Below are 26,630 nucleotides of genomic sequence, written 5' to 3'. Positions count from 1 at the left end.
CCAGATTGTTCTTGCTCATTTTAATGACTGCCTGAAGTTAAGGTGCAGGTTTCTTCTCAAAACAACAAAAAAAACCAAACCAAACAAAAATGACATCAGATGACATAAGAAATTGTGTAGTTATACATTTATTGTTTGAAATATTTAAATATATTCTGAGACCTAGAATTATAAGTTGCAAAAGTCGAAGTACTTTTCTCCTAATGTGTACAGTAAATGGAAGATTCTATTGCTTCCAAGACCTTGCTTGGAATTATGGAGGGTCAAAGGCCTGACAATAAAGTAGGAAACATTTTCTAAGTTAAATTTTAATCAAGAGCCACTAACCTAAAATATTCATCACCTAATACTCATAATTTTACACTTGTCGAGTTTCAGAACTTAGCCCTCTCTCATATGAGGGCACTAGATAAGGATAAACAACTTTATCATAGATTATGTGGCTCTTTCTGTTATACTCAGTCTTCTAAAAAAAAAAAAAAAAAAATGCACCGGTCATTTAGCATTGTTAATCTCAACCTATACTTGGATAGCCAAAGAAACTTAGTCTTTTAGTATTTTCTCTTTAGTTTGGAAAAACAATCCCCTACAGCCTATTAAGTAAGGCACTCAACTTTTTCCACGAGAAAATAGATTTTCCTACACCCTTGGTAAAACATCTTGGAGACTAGAGAGGGCTCATGAGAGCAACGGTGCTCGACTCTGATGGGGAGGAAAGAGACGGCTGTGGCCCACAATCTCGGCTCAGAGTGAGGCTGAGCCCCCGGCCCCCACTACTCTCCTTCTCTAGGAGTGAGTCTCCTTCCGCTGGAAGCAATCTTTAGGACAGGGGCATGGTCATTCTGTTTCCTATTGCTGCTGTAGCAGATTACCACAAACTTCGCAGCTTAAAACAACACAGATTTATTATTTTATGGTTTGGGGCAGGGGGGTCACAAGCCCAAAATGGGTCTCACTGGGCTAAATCAGGTGTCATCAGGGCTACATTCCTTCTGGAGGATTGAGGGGAGAATTTGTTTCTTTGTCTTTTCTAGCTTGTACAGCTGGCTGCATTCTTTGGCTCATGGTCTTCCCCTCCGTCTTCAAAGTCAGCAATTGTATCTGCTTCCATTGTCACATCTCCTTCTATGACTGACTCCACTGCCTGCTTCACCTGTAAGGACCCCTGAGATTACTGAGGTCCAACCACGTAATCCGAGGCAATCGCCCCATCTCAAGATCCTTCACGTAATCATGCCTGCAAAGTCACTTCTGCCAAGTAAGGTAACACACTCACAGGTTCTAGGTATTAGGAAGTAGGTATCTTCGGGGAGTCATTATTCTGCCTACCAGTTACCACGTCACAGGTGCCACGACTAACAATGGCATTTGGAGATTCCAAACTAGTGAGTAATTTGTGGTAGATAAATGTTGCCACAAATTCTTTGACGCTCCTTCCATCCAAGAGGTGGAGTCTATTTCCCTCCCCCTTGAATCTGGATTAGCCTTATGACTTGCTTTGTCCACAGAACATGGTAGAAGTAACAAGCAAGTTTCAGAGCCTAGAACTCAAGAGGTCTCACAATGTCCATCTTCATCCTCTTGGAATGCTATTCTAAGACTTCCATACAAGAAGCCAGCCTAGCTGACTGGAGAATGAGAGACCATGTGGAAGAGAATGAGGCATCCCAGGGGACAGCCACACATGCCAACTCTCCAGCTCAAAACAGCTACATAAATGATCACAGGCAAAAAGCAGCAGAGAAGCCGTTCAGCCAACCTACAGAATGGAAAATAAATCATTACTTTAAATCATTAAGTTTTGGGGTGGTTTGTCATTCACAGCTAACTGATACAACATTGGTTAGTGAGAAGACCAGTCTATACTATATACATATACTTGAAGGAGCTTTTGGCAAGAGGAATAAAGGAAGGTAATTAGGGTCAAGTTTGGGAGAACAGCAGGTAGACTTTCTTGGCTATATCACAAAGCACGATCAGGTAGAGCAGGAAATGACTATTGTTAAGTAAGAATGATCAACTGATCTATATCTATTATGATCTGTTCTAACTGGAAATAAGTGCCATTATAGTTTCTGAGAGGAGGTAGTTAGGTAACTAAAACTATGTCAAAGAAAACACAAAATAAAGTGCCTACCGTACTGCCTAGACATAGTAATTACCCAAGAGATGCTTAAAACCAAATAGACCATAAATAAAGTAAAAAGATGTTTGAGCCGGGCAGGAACGAGGGGTCCGAGGGCAGAAAGTGGTCAGAATCCACTATTACTATTGTGTGATTTAGTGGCAGGTCACTGACATTAGCTGCTGCAGTGAAGGACAGAAAAGGCAGTGGCTCTGTCTGCCGAGAACACGACGATGCTTGCTGCCCTCACACTCCTGGTCCCGCACGGCAGGCCTGGCTTACCACCCCCCTCCCCGCACATGAGTATTTTCACCCAGCACGACCAAATCAAATTGCATTCACCTCTCTCCCCACCTGCAGTGTAGTCCGTAAGCTTTGAAGGGCAAGAACTATGCTTCTCATCTTTTAGCCAAGCATCAAGCACGATGCTTGGCATATAGCAGGCAGTTCACCGATGTTTGTTTACTGGACAGTTTTAGGGAAAAGTGATCAAAGAAAACGTTTAGTCTTGTTTCAGGTTGGTGTCAACATGCTGAATGCGGGAACCATGTCTCATTAAACTTAGCATTCCAAGGGTTTCAATAAAGCAACTGGCCCACAGGAGCTACTACTTACTCAATGTTAAGTTAACAAATCTAACAAGAAATTTAGAAAGAAGCCTTGAGAGAACACAACTGGGCAAATACATGGATGACAGATAAGAATCATATCCTAGTAAAAAAAAAATCATATCCTAACATCTAAGTGAAAAGCTCTATACCCACAATTTATTTCAACTTAAGTATATCAACATCATTTGCCCTTTTAAACCAAGATGAAAATTCTATCAATTTACTGTATTTTCCCATTTTGAGTTAGTATCAGTTTCTCAATTTTCAACTTAACCCCTTTCTACAACCCAGACCTTCAACTCACCTATGTCAATAGTTCAACCAACTTAAATATTATGAAAAATCATTTAATAATGGCATACTGCTCTATTGTGCAGAGGGTTTGTGTAAGAACACAAACATCACCTGGTGATGTGGAATAAGAACTGAATTCTGGGACAGAAAGCATGTAAGCCACGATGCTGGCCAGCCCTGACCGCAATCGGTTCTGTCAGTATCATCTTCCGTTTGCCACTGCTTTATGGACGGGCCCGAAAACCACCGTGAGCCAGTTGCTATTAGTTTTATTTTATTAGGTTGGTGCAAAAGTAATTGCAGTTTAAAAGGTTAAATTGCAAAACAAGCAATTACTTTTGCACCAACCTAATACCAGCACCAATTTTCTCTCTTTAAATGGTTATTCGAAGTTTACATAAGGCTTTGGGTGAGAACCTAAGCTTTATAAATTGAAAATCCTTGTGGCTGGCTTTAATATAGATGTAACCTAATAACTCACAGAGTTAGATTTTTGTCTTTGTAAAAACTGGGCCTTTAGAGGGAGAGAAGGGCATCTAATCATTCATTCAGCACCAACAACAGGGCTATGCTTTAAGATCCTATTGATATTTGATAAATGTGTAAGGGAAAAAAACCTAACTAGTAGTGTTATAATTAACTACCATTTCATCAGTCATTTGCTACTGGCATCCTAAACTGGATTTTTTTTTTTTATAGTCCCATGTTTTGAAATTAAGATTCTGCAAGTGCTTTTGATTTCCATTATTTCAATGCTACATAAACTCTAGACCAGGGATTAGCAAACTTTTTCACAAAGGGCAAGACAGAAAACACTTTATGCTGTCTGGCATAACTACTCAACTCTTCCTATTTAGTGAAAAAGTGGTCATAAATAATATGTAAACAAACAAGTGTGCTGTGTTCCAATAAAATTTTACAAAAACGGAAGTCCACAGCTTACTGACCCCTGCTCTCGACCCATTAGTGTCTTAAGAATGTTCTCCATTACGTAACATGGGGGAATCTTTGGGTATAAATTTGAACAAAGACATAGTAATACAAATATGTATGCCTAGCCAACAAGATTTTTATCTACTTCTGTTTCTACCTGAAGACAGCCAATAATGCCAAGGCAAGAGAGGAGTGAGATGCTGAGAACTAGGAGGGGAGCTTGGAGACTCTTATTCCTCCATATGGATTAAAATTCCCAAACTTACAACTGAACAAAGAAGCTCATCCCACAAGGGCAGAAATGGGAAAAAAGCAAACAAGCTATAGGTGGCAGGTGTGGAAATAATTTTAGGAGAGCCCAGCAAATAGAGATGTTACATCAAAGACAAAATCTAGAGAGCAAGGAGTTAGAAAGTGACCATTCCAATACTGTTAGATACAACATAATTTTATAAAAATTATTTTAAGTCTTCCTATGATTCTCTGGTAAGAGACACTGATCTCACTTATTTTGGTGGCTCAAATTATATACTCCATCATTCAATGTCATCAACTAAAATGCTGGTCCTAAGTAAAACTGTCTACATAGATTTAAACAGCCATTGATGGGGATAAAAAATTTCATCATCCACTTTCAGTACCTGTAACCCAACTCAATGCCATATTATACCCCTCTCAGATATGCCACGTCTTCATGCTTGCCTTCTTTCTCTACTTATCAAAATTAATTCTCAGGAAGGGTTCACAATTCATTCACATTTAAGAATGACAAAATTAACAAGAGCTCAATTTTTTCTTCCAAATCAAATGAACTTTTCAAAACTTTAAAATTTCAGACTTCAGCCAAAAACGGGAAAGAATTAAAGAGAGATGATCAGAATGCTGACAAAGTCACACCCTAGAATGGCTGAGCCCAGTCATCTGCCACCTGGCAAAGCAAAGCACAGTATCTGTTCTTCCTTGCCTCACATGGCTGCCCAGATAAACCAAAATTTCCAGTTTCCTTTGTAGCTACATGTGGCAAAGAGCAGGAATATACCTTTCCCTTGACTAGAATGTGGATGTGATGTTGGGAGCTGCTGGTCAAGCCATAATACCAGCTGTGGATTGCCTGAGACAGCTTCCAGTGACAAAAATAAACTACTATTAAGGGCTCTGTGAGAACAGCCCAAACTACATTCTAATTGATACAACTTTTCTGGCAAGCTATAGCAAATGTCACACTTTACTACCATGTCCAAATCCCTAAGTTAAATGATTTCTTTAACGCAGTAGGACTTTGGCTGAAAGCTTTAAGTCATTTAATGAAGGAATCAGTAATAGCAGGACCAAGATTATAGTATTGCTTTTCCTTGGACACCATCTTTCGTAGCTGATATTCAAAAACTTGTTGACTGCTTACATGGAAGCAGCATAATACGGTACAAACATCAAAGTGTCTAAAGATAATAGTTCAGTGCTTTTTCTGTATGATTATGAAGGTGAAAGGAGGAAAATATTACGTGGCGTTATCGTGATAGCTAAAAGTTAAGGCCTTTCAGACTTTCCACTTTAAAGGTATAGAGTGACAATATTAATGACATACAAATATTTCTTTCTTAAATGGATATTTTGTCTTTTCTTGACTTCTGGTTTACTTCCAAGATTATTACACAGGGATATAGACATGGATGGTGCAAGACGGGAGTAAAAGGATCTGGCCCGGCTGCATGTAGTCACTGTTTCCCTTCTTCCCCCAAAGCTAAGCTGTATAGGCTGGCACGCTTTCAGCTAGTGTCTAAATGGCCTCCCCTCCAAAACACAGTTTTCTATCTTTGGCAAATGTCACTGGTTTTCCTCTCTGCTGTCAGGATGTTTTATTATTTATTTTTAGAATTTGCCTTGTTTTCAACCCCATCAAGGCTACCAACCATTGTGAATCCCTGTCTTTTTCTCCTACTTCTCTGCTGCCTATCACTTCTCAGGGACAGAGAGCATGGTGCAACCAGGAATAAGCCCTGCTGCATATCAGCCAAGGGCCTTTGCTGGGTGGTTTTTAAACTGTCACTCTCCAGATCCTACCCCAACCCAATTAAGAGAGAGTCTCCATGGCTTCAAAAGCTCCCCAGGTGATCGGAATTTCAGTGAGGATGGAAGAAAGAGTATGGGCTCTGAAGGGCACAAAATCTAAATTCAAATGACAGTTTTGCCACTTACGAGCCGTGACTTTGGGCGATACTTAACCTTCCTAAACTTCATTTATCCCAAAGAGTCCACTCCATTATGTGCCAAACAGTGTCAGGTGTTAAATAAATAAGCATGGCTCTGACAGTCCCTGCTCTCTAGGAGATTACAGTGCAAGATACAGGAACCAAAGGAAGCCGCAGAGAAACAAACAAACTTAATCCTAAGGGCACAGAGGAAGGAAATCCAGTCTGGATTCAAGACCCTGACGTAAGACAACGCAGCTTATTTGGGCGATACAAGTAGTTCAGTAGAACTGGAGCATAAAATAAGGATGAGGGAGGGACACGAGATGAGGATCAGCAGTGACCTCAGCTTCTGTATCTGCTAAACAGAGATCTTATCTACTCTGCTTGGTTACCTCAAAGATCTACTTATATATATAGCACAGTGCCTTGTACACAACAGGTACTCAAGTGCTAAATCCCTTTACTTTTCAGCTTTCATATACACAGAAAAGAGCTCTCCTTTTATAAGCATCACAAACCAATCAACACTTTTTCTTCAGGTCACTCATCAAAGCATGGAATTTAATAATAAACTCTTTTCAGCTGTTTATTTTTCCTGGGTGCATCTTACCTACTGTGGATTACTGAGGAGTCAACTCCCAGATCTCAAGGGTGCCAACCAGTGGGAATTCCTTCAAAAGGTTCAGACACGTAGGGTGTGTCCCAATGCTAGGCTGTAGATAACTGTTTTAAATTAAATGAACAGCAGTCATGAAGCAATTCTGAACCAGGACAAGAATAACTTCAAATCTAACCTTGGCTCTGACACTAGTTAGATAATTTACTAGTTAGATAATTTACTTTGGGTGAGAGACAGCTTTCTTTGCCTCGGTTTCCTAATCTGTTAAAACAGAGAACAGAGTCCCTATATAGAAGAGTGCTGATAACCCAGGGCTACTTTTTAATTGTCACTGCCTGCCTCCGTTCTTCCCTCCCATCTTAAGAGATGTGTTAGGTAAGAATCTTCAAAGCTAGCAACATGCCTCTCCTTGATGGAGATCGTGGAAGTCAGCCACAGCTGACAGCAAAGATGTGTTATCAGACAGCATCCCATGCCCAAGTGACAAGGCCACATAGACTGTGCAGATGTCCTTTGGGCCCAAAATGCCTTGATTCTTTAAAATATGATGTTGACCCTTTAATAATACATGCTTATAAATCCTAAAAACAAGTCTAAGAATTATTTCTGAGCTTCCAATCTGGATATTAATGACTCCCAATTTAAAATGAGACAATTCACCCAGAGAAAAATCACCAAAACAGGTTTAGAAAAGCCAACAGTGTCAAGACACTACTTTTACTAAACATCTTTCTGTCACAATGCTTAGTAGAAAATTTGACTATTCGGCTTCATGTAACTCTATGAGGTGATGAATGTTAACTAAGCTTATTGTAATCATTTCCCGATATATAGCAAATCATAATATGGTACACCTTAAACAAATGCAATGTTATATGTCAATTATATCTCAATAAAACTGGAAAAAATACTAGTACAGTACAGTCACAGGAACCATATTGCCTTAAGATACAGAGTAGTTACTCAGTATTTTTGGTCTTAAATGTGAAATTTATCGTGTTCTAAATGGCATCACAACTTTCCACATGGAACCACGCAAACTATAATAAATATTTAAAACATTGAAAAAAGTCTATTTGATTTAGTACTAAACAAGATGGCTTTTTAAAATACATTTACCTCAATGAAAGTATACTTCCATGCCAAGTAGGTTTCTTGATAAGAAAAATCTAACAATTTTAATAACTCAACTGCATGTTAATACAGAAAATGCAGCTGATAACTGACCTTTGATTTAGAAGATAAATGTATTTAGAAAGAGGTAAGCTCTGAGTGCTTATTATGTACCAGTCATTGTGCAAAAGAGATTTATATGCATTATCTCACTCAGTCCTATGAGGTAGGTACTATTATTATCATACCTATTCTACAAGGGGGAAGTGGAGCTTAGATTTTGTACCTCACTCTGCTAATTACTGATGATAACTCTATTCTCTGAATTCAGAGCTCAAGAAAGAGCCTTAACTTCACTCCTGTTCCAAACAGTTGGCTCTAGGTATAATAGATCTTAATTAAAATCTCCAGAAATTTAAAAGTTACATGATAGCACAAACTTCATAAACGTGACTGAATTTCCCCTTTAGCCTTCTTTTTAATGTGTCAAAATAATTCTAGGCCCTGAGCTTTCCTAAACCTTTAATCATTTATGGTGCTCTCTGCTGTACCTACCCATTAGAACAATTTAAGAAAACATTAACACTACCAATTATTTTCAAAAGCCCAAAGATACTAATCAAGTGATCCTAATAGTCTTAAACACTATCCTCAAACCAAAAGATAAATGGAGATTGGAAAACTTGCATTCTAAAGTGCACCATCCAGATAAAATTACTCTGTGAATTAGAGTAATTTCAATCAGATCCTATAAAATTGAACATTTTTCTCAAGACCAGAATTAAAGACTAACTCTAAGACAGTTTAAGGACCCAAGCTCTGAAACATAAAATGGTTTGCACTTGGCAAATTCAGTAGCAAAAGGCAGGCTGTAGGGAGAGCAGCAACAGTTTAGAAAAGTAGTAATAAATAACATTAAAAAACAAACGATTTACCCATTCATTTCACTGGCCATTCTCCTTTAACACAAGCCTGTAATTATTCTCAAAAACCATCTGATGCTTAAAATAAGACCTAATGTCTTACTACATGGTGTCCTGAATTTTAAGTTAACACATTACATATTAAGAGAAATCACAATGGCATTTCATGAGCATTAGAAACCCAATTACATTTTCTTAGAGGGCATCCGCATTTATGATTGTAACAGTTATTAACACACAACAAACTGGTTTATATCATACAAACCAGTGTAGGTGCACACTTTATTAATTCTGTAACTCATTAATCATTCTTAAAAAGGATTATTTTCTTTAAAATGCAAATGATCACACCATAAACACAACTTATTTTTAAATGTCACATCAGCTATTTGGTAATAAAGTATACGTTTTTAAAATAATTGAATTATCACACTAGAGTCTATTTAATATAATGCACACTGCAAGATAAACCCAAAGTTACTAAATGGAGGATGTATAGGCAGGAGATTCCACTTCAGTTGTGTGACAGGAAATACTAGCTATGGAAGTTTAGAAACAGGAATACCAAATTCTGTTTCAGCAAAATAAAGAAAGGAAAACGTGCTGGTGAGTAAGGGTAAAAGAGGAAGTTGTTGTAGTGAACAATCTGCCATACATTTAGGACATTCCAAAAGATTAAAAAAAATAAAAAGCCTTACTTTTCCACTAGGCTTACTTGGTAATGTACCTCCCTAGGTACACTGACGCCTGGATTCGCAGTTTCGCTATAACAAGACTGCTTATGGCTCACATCTTACACATACATAGGGAGATAAGGGTGGCGTGTAACATTAAACTGTTAGTTTCATATCTTAAACTGAAGTTTGATGACTATTAATTTTTTTAGCAACGCTACATAAGTACATCATTTTTTAAGTGTGTAAGTTTCACAGCAGTGTGAAAATACTCAATATTACTGAACTATACACTTAAAAATAGTTAAGATGGTAAATTTCATGTTTTTTACCACAAAAAAGGGCATAAGTTAGGGAGAAATTACTCCACTGAAACGTTAATAGTAACTTGTTATGTAAATTGTGATTACTCTAAACCTAAATTCTTATTATGCTTAATTTTCAATAAAATAATTTCTTGTTGTCATCTTTAACAGCTGGATTCACTTTATGTAATTAATTTTTAAAGCTACTTCCAGACATAAGAAAGTTCTTTAATCCTGAACTACAGAGAGAAGCACTATTCTCAATTAACATCTTTCAAATCATCTGAATTACTTATTGCCAACAAATACTAGTTATGAAATTATAAGTGTTTTTCTACTTCAGCTGATTCATTCATTCAGTGAAGTGCAAATCTCCAAATCAAGAAAGCAAGATCCCCAAACGAATAAGTTTTTCTTAAAGTAGCTTTGGATTGTGAGGTAGACAACACTCGCCACACCTCAGACTTCAGCCGGACGTGGCCCAGAGTGCTAAGGTCACTCATTTCCAATCACCGTTCTCACCTGCTCTGCCTTACAAATTTGTCAGGCTTTTGTGAACTCCCATTAGGTTCTGTTCAGAAAAGTGTACCACCTAGGTTAGTCTCATAGCTTGGGAAGAGTCTGGAGCAATCAGCTTGGCTTGGCCACCTCGGAGGAAAAGTGTCCAGAAAAAGAAAACTGGGAACGCTTCAACTTTGCGCAAACCCCCCCATCTCAAGTCACATCTACCTCCCTTCCAGAAGGGCTGTGTTCAGTGTTCTCGAAAGATCTACCCTTTTCCAACTCAAATGTCATTCTTAGATCAGCTGCTTGAGGGGCTAGCGGAGCTCAACCCACGCCGTTCTTCTAGCACCTTCTCCAAATGCCAGCGCTGGATTCAGCTCACTCAGCAGCCCCCATCCAAGCCCTACACGAAGAGAGACCCTGGCCGACGACCCCGCCCACGGACAGGGCCGCCCTAGAGTCACCCAGAGGCTCCCAGTCGGGGCAGCTTCAGCCGCCTAAGGGGATCTGCTCCTGAGGCGGCTGGGGGCAACCTGGGACCGTAGGAGAGGTCTCACAGTAGGAGGGAAAGACGGCCTCACCTTGACCCTGATTTCATAGGTGGTGAAGCGGCCCCGGCCGACCCCCACCGTCTGCGGGTTGCTCACATCGATTTCAAGGAAGTTGCTGGGCGGCCCGTAGGCGTCATTCAGGTTCTGCGGCTTGGTGATCAGCCGCCGGGTGTCCGCCACCGTCTCCGACATTTCGCTGTTGCAGCCGCCGCCGCCGCCGCCGCCGCCGCGGGCTCCCTCCGCCCCCTCCGCGTTCCACCGACGCCGCCGCTGCTGGCCGCCGCGGGGACACCAGGCTCGCGCGCAGCGGTCGCGAGGGGAACGAGCACGTAGCGCAGGCGTTCACCCCGCGCCGAAGCTCCTCCCCGTGCCCCTCCGGCTTCCGTCTCTCAAGCCCAGGGGAGAGACAGCTGACTCTCCGGAACACCGCGCCTCGGGCCCTGGAGGCCCAGCGGAGACCCGGGCGGGGAACTAAGGACTTGAGGAGGATTGGGAAGAGCGGAGCACGGGACTTGTAATCACCAACAGGTTCCGGCCAGACTACAGCGCCCACAATGCACCGGGCGAGCGCGGCGCCGCCGCCGCCGGAACGCGACCAAAGTGCTTGGGGATCCCGGGGATGTGGTGGCTGGCGCTTGTCTTTTCCGGTCCGTTCCGACCCGGAGCGGTGGGAAGAACAGCGGAAATGGACTTCGCGGCCCTGGGAACTGCGGGCACAGGAGTCAAACGGCGAGATATGGAGGTTTGCCGGCAATCGAAACAAAACAGCCTCCGTTAACGATGCCAACCCATCTACGGCCTCACCTTGAACCACTGCATGTGCCTTTCTTGGTAACCATTAACAAATGCCTCAAATGATGACTTTGACACCAACTTTGAGAGTTTCACCATACCCGTGTCTGGTTTGATAAATTGAAGGCCCTAAAGAAGGGTAGTGGAATAAAAACAAAAGACCTCGCGAGATCATATGGCTACGAGCAAACCGTTTGACTGGTTGGCCCTCTAAAAATAACGTAGTAGATAGGCTGAAACCTGCCTTGAATGGCCTATGTTTGGGTGACCTGCAACTTTTCCCCTTCATTTCCCACAAAGTCCTAGAAACTTTAAAAAAAGTGGTAAACGTATCTCTATAGCATTTGAAATGAAGCCTGTATAAGACATGAAAAAAAGACAGAACAAGTAGATCGTAGTTCATCTCTAGTAAATGCAACTTTTGAATATTGAGGTAGAAGGATACATTTCTGTACTTGCCTGGAGAGTTATCTCCCTTAATGTTATATAGTCCCACAACTATTTTTGACTTTTTAATGTTTCAGAAACATTTACTTTGCTATTTACTATTTACTTTGAAACATTTACTGTTTACTTTGACCTGTACTATAAACTGAAAAGTTGTACACATCTAAGAAATTGTCCAGATTATTAGCAGCCATTCCTAATAACACTAAGGACAGTAGAATTAAAGAAATTACTTAAACATGAGGTGATTATTTCTCAGAAATTCAACATTCATTAATTCAACAAATATTTACAGAAGGTCTACTAGGTATTTTCAACTCTTGATCGTAGAGAGATAAGCGTAAGTAACATGGAAATTCTCTGCTCTTACCAGGTTTATAGTCTAGTATATAGTCTACCTTGGGGAGACAAATCAATAAATAATATACCAGCCAATGTGATTGGTGTTACAAAGAAAATAAAACTAGATAATTGATAATGACTGAGACAAGCTCATTAGAAGGATAGTTAAAGAAGTCCTGTCTGAGAATATCTCTCTTTCAAAGAGTAAGGGTAATATTGGAATTAGTATGGCCAGACAGGACGCCCTGCCTGCTAGGTCTGTCTCCTGTGGTAAGAGACCAAATGGGAACTTGACTGGTATGATTATAGCAGTGAGCTGAAGAAATGAGTATAGATGACTTTGAATTCAAGAGACCAAGAACCACTGTATTGTGTTGTCATCCATGACACCTGAACAAAGCAATCATGGGATATTTTCATAGAAAGCTTCTGCCTCATTCCTTGTGGGCCTCTTAGAGCAGCAACAATTGTGTGAAGTGGGAAAATAACCACAGAGGATAGCACAGCAGCATAGCAGTCATACAGCTAAAGAGGAGCTTCCCGGTATAAACATCAGGAACACTTAACCTTTATTTTTCAGGAGACAGACTGTATTCCTAGAAAAATCCAAGAAGAACAGGCTACTGGTATTAAGAGAATTTAGCGGCTGAACAAAAGTAAAGAAGCTCATGTATAGTTTTCCTCTGTCTAGGCAATGTTTAGTTAGAATGGAGATGGAAAAAATAGCCTATTCACAACAGTGACCAAAAGTTAAAAAAATACGTAGGAAGGCACAGGATCTATAGGAACAAAATTATAAATTTTATTAAAGGACATAAACCAAAATCCAAATAAAAAAGAGTCGTGTTCCTGGATAGGAGGACTTAAAATCAGAAAAATGTCACTTTATGCAAAATGAAGGCAATTATAATGACAATCCTAATGTGGCTGGTTTTGCCCTACCCCCTGCCTGGGATGGGTGGATAGTACTGGGCAAGATTTTTTTAAAGTTCCTATGTTGAAGGATAACCAAGAAGATTGTGAAAGTGAAAAATAAAATTAAAGTGGGATTTGCTTTACCAAATGTTAAAATTCATTATAAAACCACTATAAGCAAGAGTGTGGTTTTGGCTCTTTATAGAGTACAGAAACAAATCCTAATAAAGACCATGATACATAACAAGGAGAGCATTTCAATTCATTGAGGAAATGGTGCTGACACAGTTGGATGTTCAGGGAATAGAGGGACCACAGAGCTAGTTCCCTGCATTATACCACATATGAAAAAATTCCAGACAGATTTAAATATAAAAAATGAATATATTTAGAGGAAATTTAGGAGAAAAGTTGTATAACCTTGAATAAGGAAGTGCGTCCTAAGCGATGTGGGAAATAAACTATAAAAAAGTCAGATACATATATTTTAAATAAAAATTATATAGCAAAAAGCATAATAAAAATTGGAAGTATATATGTAACACATAGACTAGTAAAAGGCTAATATTCCTAATATAAAAAGAACTCACATAAATTGACAATAAGAAGACAACCCCATAGAAAAATAGGCAAAGAATATGAATAGGTACTTTTCTACATGTTTTACACATAATGGATTTATCAAATCACCACAACTCTATGAGTGGATACCATTATTGTCCCAATTTTACAAATGGGTAAGCTTCACAGAGGCCAAATAATTTGAAGATTACTCCTTACAAAATGGCAAAACTAGTTCCTGAATTTATATACTTAAACACTATGTCATGCTGCCTCTTAGGTAAGAAATGCAAATGGAGAATAAGCATAAAAATATGCTCAACCTCACTAATCAATTAAATGTACTTTAAAGCAAACATGAAATACTGTTGTCTATTACATTGGCAAAAATCAAAAGAACAAACGTATTAGGGAGAATGTAGGGAAACAGGCACTCTTATTTTGATAACATGAGCCTGAATTGTCACAACCCTTGATAAAAGTAATTTGATCATGTTTATCAAAATTAAAAATATTCAGGACATTTTGATCCCCAGATGAAATTGTTCTATTTTTATTTCTTAGAATATTAGAATGTATCCATTTTTAGTTATTAGAATTAAAAGAGGAATATCCGTGATGTATTGGTGAGGATCACAGAACGATCTGTCCAGTATGATCCCATTTTGGCAAACAAAACACTGTTAGTGTATATGTGCACTTTTATATGGGCATTTTATATGTGCATACACCAGGCTGTTAAAACTGGTAACGAGAAAGGGAGTAGGTATGGGAAGACACAAGTATATTTTAAGGATGGGCTAAGATGTGAAAGAGAGAACTTTAACCAATTTTGTTTTTTCCTAACAGCCAAATTCTAGAAAAATAATTTGCCAGTGAGCCTGTGTTACTGTGGGCACCTTCAGAGTTGTGTTCCTTGAGTAGGGTATTAGATGATCACAGCTTGATGGCTTTGGGATTATCCATTCCTCTTCTTTTGGACACTGAACAGTTAGCTAACAGTAATTTCATTTCTTATGAAGACTGTTAACAGGCAAAAGGAGGTGCTGCCTTGTGGGAGCAGTTGGTTTACATTTTCATTTTAATTTGTAAATGAAGTTTATATTTTATCAACTGGGCTCTTGTGAGCTTGATTAATGCATCACTCCACCAGGCCTGATCACCTCTCGGAAAATAATGAAACCAAGTAGGTGGACCTCCAAAGGGTCAGACTCTGGCATTGTGGCAACACTAATGAAGTCCTGTAAACTTCTCAAGGGCCAGGCATAGCCACTTTTATATTGTTTTTCCAATTCAAAGCATTTCAGTTCTTACACTCGGACCAATCTCCTAAATCCCCGCTCCCAGGCTGCTGAACATTCCTGAAGAAAAACCCCAAACCAACTGACACCTTTGCAAATGTATGGTTTCCAACTTCCGTTAACCAACCCTTCAATATGCCTCAGCAATCCCTTATTTTAGCCTCTCCTCTTCTTGCATTTTGTACCCCTCATCCTTGCTCTTAGCAGGAAACCTCACTTCATGCAGCACAAGGAAAAGGAAAAGCCATGAAGCTCAGTATCTTTCCTCACCACTGAACTACAACTTAAAACATGAGTCATCCTTAGACCTTCTCAGAGCATGAGGCAGGTCCAGGCCACTTCCAACTTGTGAGGATGTGGGCATTTTTGAATTTGGTATTGAGGAAATCATTTGCAAACACTGTGGTTTGTTTGTTAATTTTAAATAAAGTGTTTGCGTGATTCAAAAGTCAATGTGCATTTAGAGTATTCATTAAAATATCTACCTCCCATCCCTATCTCCAGCCATCTAGTTCCCCCTTCTATTCACAGCCACTGTTACCAGTTTCTTGTGTTTCTTTGAATCTTTGAAAAAAAAAATTCTAGCATGTAAAATGTGTGTATATACGTATTAACAGAAATGGCATCATAGGATACACATTTGCACCTTATTTCCCTTAATATATCTTAAAGACAGAGCCTCATTTATACAGCAGCAAAGTATTCCATTACACGATGTGCCATAATTTAACTTGTCCCCTACTGACAAATATATATGGTGATCTCAACCTTTTACTCTTACAATGCTGCAATTAATAACCTTGAATATGATGTCATTACACATGGGATTACATTTATAGGATACATTTTTATAAATGGAATTACTGGGCCAAAGGACATACGCATTTATGAGATATTGCAAAATTGCTTTCTGTACAGGTTATACCAGTTTACACCCTGTTCAGCAAGGGATGGAAATGCCTGTTTGTCCATAGATTCACCAAAGCCAAGTTATCAAACTTTTTAATCTTTACTAGTCTAAATTATATCCTTATTTTAATTTTCCTTTATATGAGTGCAGTTGAGCATCTTTTCATGCTTACAAGGCATTCCCATTTTGTTTTTTTGTGACTTGTGTTAAAACAAAATTACACTAAGTAAATTTAAAGATCAAATTGGCTTTCTTCAATGATTCATGAATTCGCAAACAGATTCATGTAGCAAACAGAAACGGGCTCTGAGGAGCCATACAAAATGGAAGGCTTCTGTAGGCAGAAGTGGGCGGAGGAAAAAGACATTTCTAACAAAGAGTAGATTGTTTCAGACAAGGTTACCTTCCTTTGGGGGAAGGGCAGGGATCCATCATGAAGATTGCTTCAGTAGGTAGTCCTGATTGGGTAATTCCAGATTAACTGGTTAAAAGTCACATTCCAGAGGCTGAAACACGAATTAAGTTTTGTTTTGCTGTCTTGGGAGCAAGTGACTCCATTTTGAGCCTGTTGTTCCTTTATTTCTTTATTTTTAACACGTATTTGTTCAAATCCTAGGTCCATTTTTCTGTTGATTCTTTTTCTTGATATGTTGGAGTTTATTAACTATTAAAGGGTAAGTCTTTGGTAGGATATAATTTGTATGATATAAACTTCCTCTTTTTAATATTTGACTTACCAATGATGGTTTTTATTATGTATTTTGTAATTTAATTTATGCTGCTGAATTTATCAATCTTACAGCTTCTGAGTTTTGAAATATGCTTAGAAAACCCTTCCTTCTCTTATGTTATTTTTAAAAATCCATTTTTTCCTAGTACATTTATAATTTTGCTTTTTAAATATTTGATCCATCTGGAATTTATTTTGACTAAGAAAAATATGGATCTATCTTTCCCCCATCTCCTCCCATTTTTCCTATCTAGTTCTAACATCATTTACTAAACAATCTGTTTTTCACTGATTTCAGATGGTTTTATTATACCTGAAATTGCATGAGAAATGTATTTCTCGTTCAATCCTGTATATTTCTGTGACTGCGTATGGTATGATAGAAAATATATTGGTCTTTATCCCTAGCTCCTGGCACAGAGCTCCTAAAACCCATGAAATTTTCATGGTGATAGGAGTATGTTTTGTTTTTCCTAAGGACCCCTTTTGACCACACCTGAGTGTATGCTGACTTTGGGGGCGGGACTAGATAGCTTCAGGATGGGGCTGGTCACCAGAAAGAGCAAACAGGTGAAGACAGGGTGGGCAGCTTTAGCTCCACCCCCTGACTCCTGGAAAGTTGGTTGGCAGGAGACTACATGAAGCTCCTTGTACCCCTCCCCCGTTACTTGCCCTGTGCTCTTCCATTTGGCTATTTTGAGTTGTATCCTTTATAAATAAACTGGTAAACATAAGTAAAGTGTTTTTCTGAGTTCCCTGAGAAGAATATCAAAACTGAGGGGGATGAGGGGTCATAAGAATCCACCAAATTTGTAGTCAGCTGGGCAGAAATGGGTAGCTTAGGCACCTGATTTGTGGTTGGTGTCTGAAGTAGAGTAGTCTTGCGGGACTGAGTCCTTAACCTTGGGGGTCTATCCTAACTCCAGGCAGTTAGCGTCAGAATTGAATTAAATTATTAGATATCCAGTTGGTGCTGGAGAATCAGAGGCTTTGGATCAGGTACAGCGTTTCCCTGAAAATAAGACGTAGCCGGACAATCAGCTCTGATGCGTCTTTTGGAGCAAAAATTAATATAAGATTCAGTCTTATTTTAACATATATAAGACCTGGTCTTATGTAACATAAGACCAGGACTTGTATAATATAATATAATACAATATGTACAACATAATACAATACAATACAATATAATATAATACCAGGTCTTATATTAATTTTTGCTCCAAAAGATGCATCAGAGCTGATGGTCCGGCTAGGTCTTATTTTTGGGGAAACACGGTAGATGGTTCTTCTCCTCTCAAAGGTTAACTTTTCTACTTCCACAGTCAGGGAGAGGTCAACACATGGTTGCTCCCTGGACAGTCCAAGAGTTTGGAGTCCCTGGGAGACTTATATTTTAGTTGAACACATCTTCACACAGATTCCTTTGTATATTTATTCACAGTTTTATTTTAAAAAGAAGCTAAGTGTTCCTGGAGGCGAGAGCTGGAGCAAACCTGGCCCTGCCAGCATGCCCCGCTCAGCAAAATACGCCTGCTGGTAACTTGACTGTCACTCTCAATGGGCAGATTAGTGAGTATGTTGTGTCTTAGGTTTGATCTTTGAGGAGTTTTACTAACCACCCTGAGATCCTTCACAAAGTATCTCCTCCAACACACACAATTCTACCTTTTGTTATATTTGTTTGTGATTTAATGCCTCTTCTTATACCGGTAATTAGTCTGTGCCCAGCTGGTTGTGTCAACATCAGAATCATCCTCTCTTGCTTTTCCCAAGTTCTTCTCCATCAATTATTCATTCCCCCCGCCCCTTCTATCTTCTCCTTACTCTTTGTGGTAGGCATGAGAATGTGCCTCTCAGACCTCCAGCTTCAGGAAACATAATTAACCTAGGGCCTCAGCTGCTGTGCTCTGAAATTCATTACTGTTATTTGTTCTGTGGCCACATTTCCCACAGGCTGCTTCTAGCCAAATGCTGAGCACATCAGCCAATAGCTGAGAACTGCTCAGATATCCGGGATATAAGGCAGGCCCATTCCCGGGATAGGAGAGACTCTCATCTGATGAATGACATTGGATCCAATGTGGGGAAGAGTCAAAAGCAGCCATGACAATGAGCAATTTTAGTCCCGACTCAAGTGGTCGACGTCTGAAACAAAAAATAATAGGCACAGAATTCCTTTTGAGATAGAAGGGCCCCTGACATCATGCAGAGTGACTGATTTTAACCCTGTAAGGCCAGGCAAGGTTAGTGTAAACCTGGATCAGGGCAAAAATAAACAAGTCTTCAGATGCCAGAACACCGGCAACCAGGCATGTGCATTCTTTCTCTCAAGAAAATGGATTACCAACTTTCTAAGTAAAGAACCACTAATTTTATCTAGAGCTGTGTTTCTCAAACATTAATGTGCATACAGATCACCTGGAGACCTTGTGAAAATGCAGATTCTAATCTAGTGTTTCTAACAGGAGGCTTGAAAGTTTGCATTTCCAGGTCATTCCCGTGCTGCTGGTCCCCAGACCAAACTGAGTACAAAGGATCTAGACAATCTCAAGAATACCAAATATACTGATTAATTGGTGGGGCAGGGAGAGGATCTCGTTCCAGAAACAATGGCATCATGTGGTTTCTTTAGCTGAACAGATATGTCCCCTTTAGGACACACAGACCCTGTGCCCAGTCATGTGATAAACACATACCAAGCGGTGACAGTATAGCTGTACTAGATGGAGGGAGGAGGGAGCACAGAGAAGAGGGAAGATGGTAAACACAACATATGAACGTCAGTAGAGTGTGATGAGAGTCACATAGCCCAGTTTTCAGACTAGTAGGGGAAGAATTCCAGAAGGAAGGGACAACATTGAGACAGGAAGTTGGTGTTTGACAGGCAAAGTGCCTGTGATTTGGGTGTGTCTGTGTGTGGGAGGTGCATTTAGGAAATAGAGATAAATACTTGCAGAGGCCAAGAGCAAAGGAAGAGCAACACTTAGTTCAGTAGTACTGGAATGAGAGGAAAATATGTCGAGGACTAAGGCCAGGGGGACAAGGCCAGGAAGGGCATTAGAGTCCATGTTTATGGTTCTGGACATTAGCTCAAGACATTCTAAAGGAAAGCACTGAATGGGAGTGACTTGATTTTAGTTTAGAAAGATCCCTCTGGCGGAACCAAGATAACAGCTGTGGGGATACAGAGAAATGTGAATGGACTTGAGAAATAGTTGCCCATATTTCACTGGTTTGACCCCAAGAAGGCGATGCATGAAACAACTGAGGAATGCTCAGACTGGAAGTCTGAAAGATGGCAGATCAGAGGAGGATGTCGGGATGAAAAGAGCACATGACTCCTATTGGAAGATACAAGGCCTTGCAGGTCTCTATGGATTGGTGTTAATGTTCTAGTGAAAGGCCTTCACCACAGAGATATACACTCTCTAGCATACCAAGTTTGATTCCTAGTTGTATTTGAAAAAAAAAAGAAGCTCTTCTAACTATTCATTTGGGAACACATCCTCATAGGAAATGTATTTGTCCATAACCTGTGGGTTGGTTTTGGTAGAGAGCTTGACCAGGCCTGCTTGACCAAGGCTTGCTCCACTAAGCTTTTAATGCTCCCAAATTTCTACTGACTTCGACCTTGAGTATGGGCATATCGCTCCAATGTTTGCCACCCATCACACCACGCACTCACACAGGCACCCATGTATGTGTTATTTCTGTTTGTCATCCTATTGACGAAATCAAACTCAACATGTCTAAAATCAGTTTCATCCCATTTACCCCCAAGCAATTCCCAATATTTACATCATTTTTGCTATAAATATTATCACTATTTTCCTTACCCCTGTAGCTTATAATTCATCTATTATGAGTCACCTTTTTTCCTTCTTTCTCATCTGCTTCTCCCTCCCCCACACCGCCCCCGACATATCTTAGTTTTAGGTAATGTTAGGTTGCAGAGACCTCCATGCTGTCTTGCTTTTTCTGATCTCTCCTATCCATTATGTATAATACTAGCATGATTTACATATTACCATTCTGGTATGTTTTATATTATAAATATCTCTCGGCTAGAATTTTATACAAATATATCAGAGTTGAAGACAATACTATGAGCAAATAAATTCCATCTAATCAGGGCTTGGTGGAGAGCGTGGGCAGAATCCTTAGTAGCTTCATAATTCTAGAAAAGTTACTTTGCCAGTCTGTGCAACCATTTCTTTATGTATAAAGTGGGGGCAATACTACCTACCTCACAGCATGTTATAAGCATTTAAAGAGTTAATATTTTTAAAGCATTTAGAACCATGCCAGACACTGTGGTAAGCCCTGAAATACCTAGAATCTGTATAGGAGTCAATAAAGAAACAATTTTGTCTAGAAAGAAAGAAAGAAAGAACATGGTTTGGAGGATCACTAGCTGAGGCCTTGAATGCAATGATATGGAGTGCCTGGTGGTGGTTAGTTAGGTTTGTGAGTAGAGGATATTAGATTAATATTGTATCTAGATGAACGTAGTAGTGGGAGGGCTGATGATCTATCCTCTTAACCAGAAACCTGAGCTTAAAACTATTGACAGAATGTTTCAAAGCCTTGATTTATTTATTGATGTTTTATATTCAAAACATTGGTTTTCACAGGCATTTGAGCCTACCTCAATGTCAATTAATTAGGTCTCAAGTAAAACAGCTGGCTCCGGAGGTTTACATTACTGTAGCTTGCATTTGTGAAAGTCACAATTTTCAAAATATGGTTAGTTCCAAAGTACATTTTTGATAAACTAGCTTGAATACTGCATTGTGGATAACAAGGTTAAATAAAGGTTCTAATAAGACAAACAGCGACAATTTAAATAAATCAGATGTTTTTGTCGAAGATTACTCTGTGATTTTCTCCAATTATTCATGACATTTCACCCATTCATATTGTGATCTGCTTTAATCGTGGAAGGAAAAAAAAAAACCCTTGTCTCCTTGTTTATTCTTTGTTCTCAAGGAGATAAGCTGTTTATAAAGATACATTATTTGTTATTTAAATCACTTTTACTGAAGTTGTTTATTTCCTTGTTTCAGTTTCTAAAAATATTGCAACAATTGTAATGCTTCTTAGAGATGTCTATTCAATTCAGAGTGATTTGTACTGAAATTCTTTGCTAAATGGGCACAGGTGCTGATGTGTATAACATACTAGAGTGAGTCAAAACTAATAAATACTAAAAAAAGATAACAGAGATATATTTGTGTCAACTTTTGAAATCTGTGATTAAAAACATTTTTGACCTAAAGTCTGTTATTTGTAAAGGTCTACTTCTATATCTGCCATTTCATAAGTATTTAATAGTAGTAATAATAATAATAATGATAATAATAATAGTAAATTGGATAACACCAAAACTATAAGCAGAAAAATTGCATAATTTACATCCAGAAATCTTTCTTAGAAAATGCCCTTTAATCACTTTGCAGACTTTCAAGATCATAATTATTATATAAAAGTAATTACATTACAAGATAATTTACCTCATAGTAAAGTATCAAATTAAAGCTGAAAAGCAGTACTTGTAAACAGAATTACTTTTTTTAAAAAACTGTTGAACAGCAAAACAGGAAATTATATGTACTGCTTTTCTCTCTTTGCTATGCATAAAATTACCTCCAGAATAAATTTTGGTAATTTGACACTATAAAGCTACATGGTAATATAGCATACAGCTCTATATTACATGTCTTGCATATCAATCTACAAGCCTAAACTATGGCTTATCCTAGGTCATCAACAGGATTGATGTGAAATAAAACCAAGGGGATTTGTTATTTTAAGGGACAGTTGATTAATTCCAAGAACTAAAGCTTCAAAATCCAGCTGAGTTGATTTGGACTAAAGAAATGAAGCCTGATACCATAAATTATACTACGTATTCCTGCTGAGTAAGCCCTGGGTACTGCAAACTCAGATCTGTGGATGCACATCTCTCCCTTTGAAGTTGATGAGAATTGCTTGGCCTAAGTGAGATACATGCTGGGAAAATTGGGCCCTTACAATTGGTGTGTATAGACATTAGCGGTCTCATGACACTTTCCTTATGTGGTCCTTTAGTTTCTCCAATCTTGGTTTTGGCAGGAGACACTCAACTTTGGGATGTAACCTTGTTAAATTAGATATATGCCATGACTAGAAGATATTCATTCAGGTTTATCATCTAGAGAGTCTACATCGAGAACTTCTTTGCTATTAGTAAAGTTGGGTAAATAAAACTCACCTTGATTTAAAACTTATCCAAGTAATCTCCCCAAGATGTCCATTTGAAGACAAAACAAAACAAAACACAACACCACACCCAGCTGATTCGTTTGAGGTCTAGCTAGGCCAAATCACGGCTAATTCTGAGTGTAGATACCTGGTATAAGCACTAATACATATAAACAAATGAGTTAATATAATTTTATCATTCCATCTTTGAGTTTTGAAGACTGGCTGCATTTTAGGCCACTTTAGTTCCTCTGAACAAGCAGTCTATAGAACAACATTCACTCTATTTCATTGCCTGGATGCACTGTGTCAAATCCAACTAACCAACAAAATTAGGTTGGTTATGACCATCCTTGAGTGGCAGTCAAAATCCTATGTGGCATGGTTTACTTTTGTCTATATATAGATCTGATTTAAGGGCCAGTTGAAGAACTATCTCATTGAATAGACCAGCTTTCAGTCCATATTACTATTCAGTTAACTTCAAAAGGGGTAGTAGCTGTGTTATTTTGGGCAAATTACTTACTTTATTTCTCAGAATCATTGAGTCTTACTATGTAAAATGGCTTGGTTAAAATCAGAAGATCTTTAAGGTCCCTTGAGTCTCTAAAAATAGACTCTTTGGGTTTTAGTTCAAAGGAAGATCCTGAACTCACTTCCTTTCATGAGCACACCAAATCTATGGCTACATATAGAACAATATCCTTTAAAAATTATTTTTCTCATTAAGTCTGGATATCCACGTACATGAAGTTTATTTTTATTTTGTAATGAATGAATACTGAATACCTATCCAGTGTCAAACTTGGAACATTCTTGGAACTGCCCTGGAAATATTAAAATTCAATTACCAGGTTTTATAATTATTTTTATTGATTTTTTTTTTTCTAACTTAAAAGAAGTATTAGAACACAGTTAGGAAATAAAGGGTGAAGGGAATGGATCTGTTTTCCAGTTTTTCCAAAAGAATATATATGGAGTGTGGGGACAGAGCCAGGAGTGCAGTTTCCAGGCTCTCGGCCTCACGTGGAAAGGTGCTGGCTCAGGTAGTAAATGGCCATCAACTGTGATGGGATGGCCATCAGCTGTGGCTAGTTAGCCATCAGCTGTAACCAGTGAGCCATTGGCCACTAATATAACTGCCGTGGCTACGCTAGCAGCAAAATGGGGGCTAGCAAGAAGATGGTGGCTGAGCCTGCAAGCGGCGGATTGCAGCTAGCAAGTGGGAGTCGGTTGGTTGGCAGCAAAGCGGACAGCAGGTCGCATGTCGTGTGAATCCAGCTGCCAGTGAGACTATAGTGGTATGACTCCCCCATCTATGGCTCCGTGGGTGTTCCTTTTTGGCCTCACCATGTCCTGCGTTCTTATGTGGGGAGCAGGAGCAGAGACCCCACAGGCCGCCCCACATGACAAATGGTGCAGCGAACAGGGTCTCCCACATGACATGGAGGTTCATGAAAACAAATGAGATACTTGGTAAATCATCTATGACATGTTTTCTGGGTCTAAATCATTTGAGTAATATAAGAAGATGGTAAGGTAGGTAGCAGTCGGATCTTGATTTTCTAAAAGTCCATAATAAAGAAAATATGCTTCATTCTGTAGACAGTAGGAAAGCAACGAAAGTTTCGAATCTGTGATGGGATGTGATCAAGTAGATCACATTTTTGGAAACAACTCTGACAGCAGGATGGAGCCAAGGAGAAGGAGGCAGTGCCAGTTAGGACATTAGCCCAGGAAAGACAGGAGGAAGACTCAATGATAGTAGATGGATTTAAGCCATATTAAGATGATAAATTCAATCATAGCTGGTGAAGGGTTGTATGTGAGTGGTGAGGCAAATAAATTAATTGAAGATGGCTCCGAGACTACAAATTTACATGTGGAGTTGGGGGAGATTAGAGTTAGTTGGGGGTTGCTGCTATTTTAAAAAGAAAGAGAGCAGAAGGGTATGTGGAGAAGTTATATAAGGAAAGCCTCCCTCACACTTCAACATTAGGGTAAGGGACATTTAAGAAGAAAACATATAGGTAAATGCAAGCATATTATCATATGGTTCAAGTTTTTTTAAAAAAGGATATCCTGATTAAGGGTCTTCAAAATTGGAAAACAAAAAGAACTAGTTATTTTTAATTTTTTTTGTAGAAAATAAGTAGAAATAAACTAAATATTTGAGCGTTGGACCTGACTTGAAATATTCTGTCTTTGGCCAGTCTCTAGTTATAGGTTAGACAATGTTTCGGTAAAGGAAATGGTAATTTTTGTTGGAAGGTTAACACGTATGTATTTCTTACTTATTAGAAGGAATGGACTACTTACAACAAATCTGTCTAAACTTTATATAAATTTATATTACTGAGGTTGGTATATCTTGTTTAGAAGTTCTATTTTCCATAGTTAATAAGGTACTTTGGCATATTTATTTAGCTTGTTGAAATTAAGTAATCTAAATTATACTTTTGGTTAGGAATCTTTAAACACAAATGTTGGAATTTAGAAGCCAGATATTTTCTTGTAGCTCTGAAGTGTTTTTGTTAAATTAGAAGAATATGTATTTATGAGGAACCATGTGTAATGCAAATAATGAATACATAAATAAGTGAAAAACAAGGGCTCTTGTAGTTGTGTTCCAACGACTTCTGCGATGTTGAATAAGATGGAGTTTTTTTTTAATCATCTTTAAAATGGGCTTAAAATATTAGGAACATCACTGATTTCCTGAAGCAGGTAGTCTACTTTTCTGCAGAAAGACTAAAACAGTAATAAAGTTTGCATTTTTTTTTACTAAGATTACTCATTCAGTCATCCAACAAGCATTTTTTGATTGTCTATTAACCTAGGCATTATTCTAGGCCCTGAGGATACAGCAGTGAATAAAACAGACATAAATGCCTGCCATATGAAGCTTAAATCTAGAAAGAGCAGTAAGAAGAGCTAATAAGTTAATAAATTGGTAAAGTGTGCATTATGCAGTGGTAAGTGTTGTGGAGAAAATAAAGCTGGAAAGGAGGAAAAGGAGTGCTGAGTGAGATTGCAGGATTGTAATTTTTACAGGTAGTTTGAGAAGGCCTTAGGTGGGAAACAGGAACAGCAAGAAAGCCAATGTGGTTGAACTAGAGGGAGGGGAAGGGAGAGTGGCACGAGATGAGATCAGATCGCTGGCTAGGGTCCAAGTCAGGAGGCCTTACAAGCTGTTTTCATAATTGAGTGACTGAGAAACATGCTGGCAGGAGTTAAACATAGACAGGAATGGCATGATTCAACTTAAAATTTCAAAAAATAAACCTGGCCGCTGTGTGGAGAATAGACTATAGGGGGCAAGAGTGGAAACAGAGACCAGTTGGAAGGAAATTGCAATAATCCAGGAGGTGCATGATGGTGATTTGAACCAAGGTGAGTGGTAGCAATGTTGGTGGTGAAAAGTGATTCTGGACACTTTCTAAGGTGGAGCCAATAATACTCACTGTATAACTAGTTGTGAGATGAGAGAGAAACAGGAGATCATAGGATGACTCTTCTATGATAAATGGCCTGAGCAACTG

General features: G+C 38.9%; 1 protein-coding gene and 1 long non-coding RNA gene across 2 annotated transcripts in view; both read right to left on the bottom strand.

Moving 5' to 3' along the window:
- The window catches only part of SNX3 (sorting nexin 3), a 40,490-nt gene extending 29,102 nt beyond the window's left edge, over positions 1-11,388 (bottom strand). Inside the window, exon 1 of the mRNA XM_019735072.3 lies at positions 10,875-11,388. Coding sequence (XP_019590631.1) covers positions 10,875-11,036 — 162 coding nt within the window. The 5' untranslated portion in view covers positions 11,037-11,388. The remainder of the gene's footprint in view (positions 1-10,874) is intronic.
- Positions 113-6,880, bottom strand: LOC148758775 (uncharacterized). Its single transcript, XR_016020211.1, has 2 exons — positions 6,766-6,880; positions 113-1,759 (listed from the first exon to the last, which is right to left on the bottom strand). It is a non-coding gene; the product is annotated as an uncharacterized LOC148758775 (long non-coding RNA).
- Positions 11,389-26,630: the final 15,242 nt, after the last annotated feature.

This window comes from Rhinolophus sinicus, chromosome 2 (genome assembly GCF_057876585.1).
Source record: "Rhinolophus sinicus isolate RSI-liver-muscle chromosome 2, RSI-T2T, whole genome shotgun sequence".
In the NCBI taxonomy this organism is placed as follows: Eukaryota; Metazoa; Chordata; class Mammalia; order Chiroptera; family Rhinolophidae; genus Rhinolophus; species Rhinolophus sinicus.
The sequence above is the reverse complement of the archived record's forward strand: the minus strand, read 5'-3'. Positions and strand labels throughout refer to the sequence as shown.